Raw genomic sequence first — 10433 nt, 5'->3', positions numbered from 1 at the left:
TAGCAACTTCTGCAAGTGTCCGTCTGCGTGTTCTGAACTGAAGTCTCGTGTCGTTGGCGTTCACAGGATTTTTTTCTAGGGGAGAGCAAAGAGCTCCCAAAGGATCGCAAAGCGTGCAACCAATAGACATTAAGCAATAGAAAGACGACGATGGAAACTTCCGATATGCGTTGGCTGCGGTGGATAAGATTCATGTCGTTATGGCGATATCTGAGTATAAATGATGTCAGCACGCAAGTAAGGATCTCGCAAGTTTCACAGCTGGTCCTGGAGCGCCAGAAGAGGGCCACGATGCTCCCTCGCCTCTTCGCGGGACACCCATGACCTTGTGTAAATAACACCATTATTATAAGCGCGGCTCACTTCCGTGGCAAGCGCATCCTGTCCCACCTTCATATGGACCCATTGAGTAACTCTCTCAAAGAGATTTCTCGGCATAACCTGTATCTAAGTCGGCACAGTATATCCGTGTACTCACACGAGCGACATTCCCCGCGGAAGACGCGAAAAACATCATGGCTTCTGAGCGCGAGCGCTCAACGTCCAGTGTTCACGTACACTGCTGACCGTGGGGAATATCCTGCAACACCGCCGCAAGATATTCTGTAGCAGACGACAGGAAAGACGCTGACGGTGTCGTCTGCGGAGTGTCGTCTGCTAACTGCGCAGTACGCCACTCCCGATATTCCGCACCGTGTGAATACTCACGTAACACGGGACGGAACTTCGTTTCTGTGAGCAGTGGTTCCGCTTTTCCTTCCACTAGAATCTTCCGTGCGGATGTCGTTCGTGTGAATACACAGTACGCACCACTATCACCGCGACAAAGGAGGACGAAATAGACGAATAGCACGCTGTTTCTGCTACCGCGACGCTCGAGGCACGCCGCTCGCGGACGCTTTATTCTGTTCTCGGCAAGCGCTGGACTCCATGCATTCTAGAACCATGGATTCAAATGCAGGTGGCTCTACCGAAAAGTCGGCAAAGAAAGGTAATTCCTTGAGCACAGTCCGACCGTGAAGTAAGCACTGCTCGATCGTGTAGGCAATATAGCGCAAAAGTTTGCTAAAACCGTCACGAGGACTAACGATTGCTGCGTATATATCAAACCGTCACTGTCTAATACTGTTGAGATGCGAGCAATATTGCCATTATTTAACGTTAAACCGAGCATTTTCGTTTATATCTACCAGTCAGTCTTCAGAATGCTCTTATCTCGTATCCTGCACATGGAAACCATAGCCAAGCGCCCTATCTCCAAAATGTCTGGCGTAAATGCCGTTTGATTCGTGTGCGTTTCGCCATGTGAACTGATACACGTGCATCTATAGTAGTCGTATGAACATCGAGGACGCGCTGCCGTAATACGTATCGTTACCGTAAGGCATCGGCGCTCGATCATAATGAATGGAGATGTGCGCGGTTGCAGTTGAATCCGAAGGTTTGTGGATAGAAATGCGACGTCTTGAACATTGCGCTGGTGACTCGCGGATAACAGCGCGTATCCTTTCGGCCCGCGCAGACATCCGCATTTATAAGCCGATAAGATATCCGCAAACAAGCATTAAAGGTACCGTGCACAGTACCGCATTAAAGGAATAGTGTGGTAAGGTAAAGGGATGCGACCTTCGGTCCTACTTCGGTCGGAGGAGGCAACAAACAAGTGCTCATTCGTGGAACCCAATCCAGCCCTCCCCTTCCGATTTCTTTCGGGTTGTCTGTCTACCAACGTCATGATGACGTTTCTCGGGTAGAGGTCTACTTCGATCTTACTGCAGCTCATCACGTTTAACGTTTTGATTATCTTAATGGCGCAAGCGTCATGAAATCAAAGTGCAAAAAAAAAAAAAAAAAAGCTGTCACGACAACGGCGAAAACAAGTAGGCGAAAAACGAGAAGGCGTGGTTTCGACATGCCTCCTCATTGGCCAAGAAGACAACGCTCTCGGGAGCTCTCGCGAACGCCGCAAAAGTTCGAGAAAGTTCAGCATGCCGAACTTTTTGTCTCGACGTCTCTTCTCTCGGAACGCCGGATATGCGTGTCTGCTTCCGGCGCCTGCAAGCGTTGTCCGCAAGGTGGCGATGGCGAGCACCCAGCGCCAAAGCTGTTTATAGAGAGAGTTTGGCCACTAGGAGGAGCCTAACTTGAACCGCGTCATGCGACGTCACGGCTGAACGACCTCCCTCGCACGTATTATTGTTATCCAGTCATCAACTGGTCGCCGACGCCATGTTGATGCAAAGCCTTGTTCACGATACATAGGGAAGACACGCGCGTATCGCGTCCCTTCGAGAGCCCTTCGTCCTTGAATCCTTTCAGTTTGGAAACAAAGCCTCCATATTGCAGGCGCCTGTGGGTCACTCGTAAGCTGGCGATTCTGGTAGATTACATTGAGCGCGACAAAACGTCTACCGGCCGGTGGACTGCATCAAAATGGCGCCTACCTGCTGGCTGATAAGCGGATTTCGCTTGGATTCAGGCTTTTCTTGACTCTGACATCAAAACAGGTTCCGCCCGTGAAGCGGCAAAAGATCAAAAGATGGCCAACCTCTCTCTATATAAACCGTTTTCCCGTGGACGCCGCCATATTGAAAGCACAGCGCAGTCTAGCCGGGGGAGCATGTTGGAAACTGTTTACCGCGCATGCCAGAGAGAAGGAAAGCACACGTGTCGTATGCTTCCTCCGTGGTTTCCTCCTTGCTGGAGTGTGCTGGGTGCGAAAGTGCTCGGAGCGAGGCTGGCTGGAAAACGGTGTATACGGCACTGCTTCAATCTCTGCCAACGCCCCCTAGGCATCACGATTGAGAGCGCGCGCAGTACGTTGGATCCTTGCGTTACCGTTCCATAAACTGCTCTTACTGGGCAACTATGGATGGCATAATTTTCCTGAGCATTTCATACGCAGTTTGTACAATTCTTTTCACGTAGGTTCTTTCCTATAAGTGCTTTGGCCGTAGACGTGCTCATACAGATTTATTTCAACATGCGCGGTTGCGGATGCAGTTGCGGCGGATCACGCATGCGCGTGTACAGTGCGGATACTGTTAACGTTACCCGCGTTCTCCTCTAACCATGGTCTTACACAGACTGTATATTTCTCATACTTCTTTTTAAGCAGCAAAGCGTTCTAAAAAGGAGAAACCTCTGGAGGAAGTATCAACACTCATAATCGACATCAACCCCTGCCATCGCTACACTCTGCTCGTCCTCAACCTCATCATCATGTTGTTCTCCGGCATCATTACTGCAGGATCCGTAAGTTCTCATATTGAAGTTGCAGCTCTGCAAAATGAGTCCTAACATATATCCCTATTGTTATCCACATTCCCTTCTTGCCTGAAATTGCTCGGGAATTATGGACGCTTCGATTGGTTCACACATCACAGTAGTTCAACTGGAGTCCTTGCACCTAGTCCTTGCACCTAGTCCTTGCACCTAGTCCTTGCGCCTAGTCCTTGCGCCTAGTCCTTGCGCCTAGTCCTTGCGCCTAACCCGTGCACCTAGTCCTTGCACCTACTGTGCTTTGCGCTATTTCGTGGTGCTTAGGCCTTACGCCAATAGCACGTGATGCGCCGTGTATATTCCATACTTGCGACTGCCAACAACTAAATGTATATTTCCTTCCGCTTTAGGTCTATTCCCTGATCATGCGGTGGAACGATTTCATGCTGATTAGAGATCCCATACTCCTAAACCTGCTGGTGAACCTGGAGATCCCTTATTTGATCCTGGGATCTTTGGCCTTCATCATGTCAGCGATCGGTTTCATTGGCACTCTACGCGAAAACCTCGCGCTGCTTCAAACGTACAACAGTATTTTGACCTTTCTCCTGATCGTTGACCTCGTGCTCGGATTCACCTTCGTCGGTGTGCCATTCTTCGCCAGAGGGGTAAGTCTGTCAGTGACGAGCTCGAGACACTCCGGCAATATGAGGGGTACAGAGTATCGCATTCCTTTTCCGCGCCGTTCGGAGTCCGCGATTGGGCCCAATCGTGTCACGTGGTTTCTCCTTACAAGAACTCGACGTCCATGTTGAGTCACCTCCATGCAAAACCGGTTTCCTGGGTTGCGAGCTGGCGTTCGCTACCGGAAAAGGGGGAGATGGGGGTCCCGTATACCTCTACCCGAGAAGCGTCATCATGACGTTGGTATAGACAGACTGAAACCGAAACAGATCGGGAGGGGAGAGCTGGGTTCCACGAATGGACACTTGTTCGCTGCCTCCTACTGAAAGAAAAGTAGGACCGAAGGTCGCGTCCCTTTCAAGAACCATCGTAATCTCCTGAAGACCGTGGCGTTCGGGCGCGACCTTGTTCTCCCTATAGCGTCGAGCACAGTTCAACTCTACCAAACTGGTGGCGCCGAGGCAGAGGTATAAGTGGACATGTAAAGGGTATATAGCTGGGGAAATGTACATGGAGGTAAATTATATGAAATTGAAGTAGTCGAAGGTAATTAACAGCAAGGAGGTATATAAGGCAGACGTATTTAAAGGCAATAGAACTATACCCGAGAAACGTCATGACGTTTCTCTGGTATACAGGGTCTGTGCAGAAAAACATGACCCGCATTTAGGCACATAGCTTGTTGCCTACCTAACTAACGAACTTCCGGTGGCGCACGATGGCGCATTTATGCGTGCGAAATCTGTAGAAAAATTATGGAAGCCATACTCAGCTTAAAAAATAAACGGAACAACGAAAACGTCGGCTTCAGAATAGGGCAACATGGTTGACAACAGGGTGTATGTGAAAGGGCAACATGGTGCATGTAGGGGAGTTGTGTTCAAGTACCGCTAGGGGAGCTATCGGTGCATAAATCGAAACGATGTCCCACATGGATGCTCATCGGCAGTACCCCTAGCGGTGACTGCACATAACTCTGAGACGGAAATGCACTACAATGCACTGTCATGACCGCCCTATTCTAATGCATGGAAGCCCATGTTTTCGCGCTCTGTTTATTTTTTTACACTGAGTATGGCTTCCAGGATTTTTTTGTAGCTTTCGCACGCATAAATACGCCGTCGTGCGCCACCGGAAGTTCCTCGGCTAAGTAGACAACGAGTTACATGTAAAAATGCGGGTCATGTTTTTCTGCACACACCCTGTAGTTCTATTGCCTTTAAATATCGAAACAAATCGGAAGGGGAGTGCTAGGTTCCATGAATGGGCATTTGTTCGATGCCTCCTATTGAAAGAAAAGTAGGACCGAAGGTCCCTTTCAGGGACCATCGTAATCCCCTCAAGACCGTGGCTCTCGGGCGCGACCTTGTTCGCCTCTAGCTTCGAGCGTAGTTCAACTCTACCAAATTGCTGTCGCTGTCGAACACTATGACGCCATTTGTTTACAAACAGGGAGAGGTCTATTAAAGCAAGAAAGTTGAGTTTAAAGGTAAGACATATGCAGTTAGGACAAATATGAAAGTAAATTAAATGTGATTAATGATAATTAACGGCAATTAAAGGGGAATTAAGAATAATTAAGGAAAACAAACGTACTTAAAAGAAATTAATTGAAATTCAAGATTACCCCAGGTATCCTGCGTTTACCGTCGGTAATTAAAGGGTAACTGAAAATAATTGAGGCTAATTAAAGGTTAATTCAATGGTCTTCAATGGGCTCCTGGAAGTCCAGTATAGACCGGAGGGGAAACCAGAAGTCGGGTTAGATCGGAAGTGGAGGCTGGAAGTCAAGTACAAATGGGAAGTGAACAACCGGAAGTCTGGTTTAGACAGGAAGTGGACAACCGGAAGTCTGGTTTAGACTGACACCCGGATGCCCGGAAGTCAAGTATGGTCTGGAAAAGGCGTTTAATGCTAACGCATTTCTCTCTCATTTACCTCTAAATCGCCACCGATTTTTTTCATTCTGATAGTTAAACATTAACATCTGACATTAACTAAACGAATTTTTAAGATCAGCGCTGCCTCTGCGGCTGCAGAGAGGCTCCAGCGGCGTGACGTTGGGCCTAGAGAAGAGACCTCCTTCTCAAAGCGGTGCTATAGGCTGTCGTCTATATGCAAGACATGCTGAAGCATCTCAAACTCCAGCTATTTCCTGTATGGCAAATTGTAAAGATAAACAGGACCCATAATGTCCATGCTCCTGCTGGACACCTAGCGATGTAATTTCTTCTCGTCCAACAGAGCATCAAGGGCCTCTTCAGTACACAGCTCATCATTCACTACCGAGACAACGAAGACTTCCAAGGCCTCGTCGACTACGTTCAGGCAAGGTTCCAGTGCTGCGGAGTCACCACGAAAAACTTCCGCGACTGGAACATGAACGTGTACTTCAACTGCACCAAAGATAACCCGAGCTCCGAGCGCTGCAGCGTACCGTCATCGTGCTGCAGGGTGTCGGGTGACGACCCCGCCATCAGCGCACTGACGCACCGCTTTTGTGGTGGCGGTGTCCTGGCCATGACGGATTATCAGGCGTGGAATGTCGTCTACGTTCGAAACTGCGTGGACACCATGGTCGCCGTGATCAGAAAGAACGGCATCTTCTTGGCGACGATTGTTATTGCCGTGCTCATGGCTTTAATAATAGTGGGCAGCATGGTGAGCAACGTCATAAGCGAACTCAATACGTTGACGAAAGTCTATAAGAAATACTACAAGGCGGTTGCCAAGGGCCTCAAGAAGAAATTGGCCAAACTGGAAGCTATGGAGGACGCACCAGAGTGAGTAGATGTAGATTTTTTTCTTCTTTTATTCATTATTATTTTACGCTCAGTGTTGGCAACTTTCCCCATTGCACCATCTTCTTTTTACGGCCGTGTGCGCGTCACGACGTCGTGACTTAATAAAACGCAGAGCCTTCATGCTCTGGACTTATCATCTAGGACAAATTATCACCATGTCACATCAGACAGTAATCAATCGCAAACTTGAGCAAATTCGTTGCAAAACGGACAGGTTGTAACACTTGTTGAAAACGAGGGACAGCATGTCAACGTCCTGCCACCCCTCGAAAGAACACGGGTCAGACCCGATACTGATTTGCGATGTTCGTCGCCAGTCGTGCGCTTATCGGAGCAAGGTCACGGTAACGGGAGATTGGTTGGAAATTGCGTATGCCGTACACAGTGCCGGAACAAAGGGGGGGGGGGGGGCGATCGCCCCAAAAACGTCGGTTTATACATTGGATTTCCTTTTCTCCCTTCCCCCACTACGCGCTTGGACGCAGCAACCGCCCGCCCCCCACCCAAACCCAAGGGTCTGGAACCGCCCCTGACTCTACATATATTAGTACGACGTATATGCAGTCCCCGAAAATATCTAATGAATTTTAGGTAATTAGTCGCTTAGTGAGTTGTACAAAATGTCAGTTTGGCCTTGTTCCTGAAAAAAAAAAAAAAAAGCGTTTTTCGTAAAGATCTCTCACGCTTAGAAAACTCTCCGCTATAAGGGCACGATATCGTAAGTCTTTACGGTTCGGCTCGACTAGTAGCGCTAACAATCCTTGTCAGATAAAACAACGAGCACAATCTTGCAGAGGCTACTTGGTCGACCTGGGATCTCCCGGTCGAGAACGCAAGAAACCCGTTGCGGTGGCCTTGCCCAAGGATCGGAAGTGCGTCCAACCCTGCAGGACTCCAGGAACTGAATTCGACAGGGCGATCAGTTACGGCGCCATTCCACAGATCGGAGCCTTCTGCAACGAACGCGCCCGACTCTTGGCTTCGTGGGACTGTCCCAGGCACAACGTGCGGAAGTACAGCCATGTGTACGACCCAAACTGCGCCGCGTGCTGCAGGATGGAGGGACATCATACGCCGGGCACCCCGCGTACGCCCCACAAAGGGCATCATGTAGAGCACGATCCACTATAAAATAGCTTTGAATCTCGCGCGATTTGCCTTTTCTTGTGATAACTGGAACTGTAGCAACATAACGTACGGTTCGGCACACGGAGTTCCCAGCATACCAAACAACAACAACTTTATTTTGAGATGGAGAGTCGGGAGGTTCATCACCAGGGGCGATACTCTAACCCCATTGCTGGTGGGGATGTGGGGAATAAAATAATGAGCCCCTTCACAATAACGATCGAAGTCCGATGGTGTCCAGAAATGGCGAAAGAGCTTTGAGCGCAGATCGTTGTTGGGCTGGATTGGGCCAGGGACCAAGCAATTTCGACAGGGAGAAGGGGCGAGAGTCCAGATGACTAAGGCTCTGAGAGTGCGGTTCGGGAAGGTTGGTAGTGGGGGCAATGAAGAAGAATGTGCTCCAGATCCTCAAGAGCACCACAGTGGCAGCAGGTGGGAGAGTCAACTTTTCTCAAGCGGTAACGCCCCCAGCGTACCAAAGTCTGTGGCGTCCTATGGAATGTTGGGAATGATGTGCCATACATATTCAGAAGGAGCATGGCACACTATGTAAGATTGGGATTTGTCCGACTATTCATGATTATTTTTTAAGGTTAGCTTCGCATCCTATACCCTAAGGTTAAGTTTACTCTGAAAGAACTCCAAGGAAACTCTTCTTGCTGCACGTATGACGCCCCCAACATACTGCTTCGTGAACCGTTGAATATGCAAGTCACGCAGTAGTTTACCCACCCAGAACTGTAAGCTCTGGGTGGGGAGGGGGGGAAGCAAAACAATTGGGGGTGCAGTTACGTAACAGTGGTACAGTCACGCATACTGGATGCTTGTTCCTTGAACGGTAACTACCGGATCGAATCAAAGCCTTGCAATCAAATATTTACGAAGACTCATAACGCGCACACTATCGATTTATTACCACGCGGGCGCGTGCCATTAATTGGACAAAAATTACTCCGACGCACGATCGATCACTCTGCGCCCAAATTATAGGGAACAGGCGTGTCTGGCCCGTTCCTGTGAAGAGGGACTTGCACAGTTCTTTTTTCTTTTTGTTTCCATGTCTTGGGAGTGTTAGAATTCCGTAGGGGGCTGCTGTTTTCTTTTTCCTTTTTGCGCAGGGGGGTAGGGGGGGGGGTGATTATCTGGTTGTGAACGAGGCATCCCCGCGTGACCACGTTGCAATACCATCAGAGGAGGTATAGCATCTGTATTGTGGACTTGTGTACAGAACAGTACTCATCGTAAATGGAGGCCACTACAGCGTTGTTACAGTTGTCTGTTTGGTCTCCACTATCACTGTTCGAAATAAATGTAACCGGAAGCCTAACCGGAAGTGGACGGCAGACGGGAGGGGAACTCTGTTCCATCGCCGCCCACGAGCTACTAGCAACGCTGCGGTACAACGTACGACCTACAGAAAGGACTCCAATGTCACAGTAGTTTTGTCCGACACCTAAAAGCGAAACGTTCCCCCCAAAACATTATTCTCCACCGGCAAGATTTCCGGTGGACGGGATCAAACTTCAGATTCACGTCTTTCGGTGTACTGTAAGACCCCTTTTAATGTGTTATTATTAGGAGTGTCAAAATGAAAAAAAAAAAAAAAAAAGAAGCTATGTATGTCTGTGAGGTATAAGTGGACATGCAAAGGGGATATAAATGGGTAAATGTAAATGATCCGAAATTGAAGTGGTTGAAGGTAATTAAGAGGTAAGAGTAACTGAGGGTAATTAAATTAATTGAAGATAATTAACGTCAATTAAATGGAAATTGAGAGTAATTAAGGCAAGTAAACGTAATTAAAGGTAATTAAGTGAAATTCAAGATAAACTCAGGTGACCTGCGGTTACCTTCATTAACTAAAGGGTAATTCTAAGTAATTGAGGATAATTAAAGTTTAATTAAATGGAGTTGCATGTAGTAATTGAAAGTATCGAACCGGTAGTCGAGTTGGACCGGAAGTGGATACCGGAAGTCAAGTATAGGCGGGAAGTGAACAACCGGAAGTCTGGTTGAGACCGGAAGTCAAGTACGGATCGGAAAAGCAGCTTAATGCTAACGCATTTACCGCTAAACCGCCAATGATTTCTTTTTTATTTTTCCCAACCGAAATTTTCTGTGTACCAGAGAAAATACATATACTCGCATCCTGTAATCTTCGCGAAATCTAGACGCTAAAGTTCGTAGCTTGTCTGCCGTTCTTTGTAACACGACTGAGATTGCCCTTACTACGTTTAGAGGGACTGTAAATTGAAATAGAACGACCATGTCTTAAGCTGCCATCGTGTCAAACTTGGCAGCGTGATAACAAACGCAAGTCATCACTTCTCAGTTCTTCATACTTTTCGTACTAGTAATTTTTGACACTTCCAGAAACTGAAAGGAAACAAACACAGAACCAACCACGAGCGCCTCAACCTTGAAATGGTACCCCCCCCCCCCCCCCGCCCTAGCTCGAAGAGGGCCCAATGATGTCGCTCTACGTGCAATAAGGGAAAGAGGAAAACGGGGGAGCTGCGCAGACAGGCTCTCGATAACGGGTTTCTGCAGGGTAAGACTTCGAAGAAAATGATGTGTCCACCTGTGTTCATTTTC

The 10433-nt window shown here is 48.2% G+C and overlaps 1 protein-coding gene across 2 annotated transcripts; it reads left to right on the top strand.

The window, feature by feature from the left end:
- Positions 1–872: 872 nt before the first annotated feature.
- Positions 873–7858, top strand: LOC135398226 (tetraspanin-33-like). Of its 2 annotated transcripts, none has more exons than XM_064629645.1 (5): positions 873–991; positions 3119–3255; positions 3633–3890; positions 6151–6689; positions 7505–7858. In XM_064629645.1, exons 1-5 carry the CDS (start codon positions 931–933, stop codon positions 7839–7841), a joined length of 1332 nt encoding a protein of 443 aa, XP_064485715.1. In that variant the 5' UTR covers positions 873–930; the 3' UTR covers positions 7842–7858. The 2 variants fall into 2 exon arrangements, with proteins under 2 accessions (XP_064485715.1, XP_064485714.1); XM_064629644.1 differs by having other exon boundaries at positions 3116–3255.
- The last annotated feature ends 2575 nt before the right edge of the window (positions 7859–10433 follow it).

The sequence above is a fragment of the Ornithodoros turicata genome, chromosome 6, assembly GCF_037126465.1.
Source record: "Ornithodoros turicata isolate Travis chromosome 6, ASM3712646v1, whole genome shotgun sequence".
NCBI classification, from domain to species: Eukaryota; Metazoa; Arthropoda; class Arachnida; order Ixodida; family Argasidae; genus Ornithodoros; species Ornithodoros turicata.
This window is presented reverse-complemented; position numbering and strand designations above follow the sequence as displayed.

Coding starts and splice junctions, on each gene's coding strand:
- LOC135398226 (XM_064629644.1), top strand. CDS start 931: ATGCATTCTAGAACCATGGATTCAAATGCAGGTGGCTCTACCGAAAAG. Junction 3,256..3,632: donor GCATCATTACTGCAGGATCC/GTAAGTTCTCAT, acceptor CTTCCGCTTTAG/GTCTATTCCCTGATCATGCG. Junction 6,690..7,504: donor GCTATGGAGGACGCACCAGA/GTGAGTAGATGT, acceptor ACAATCTTGCAG/AGGCTACTTGGTCGACCTGG.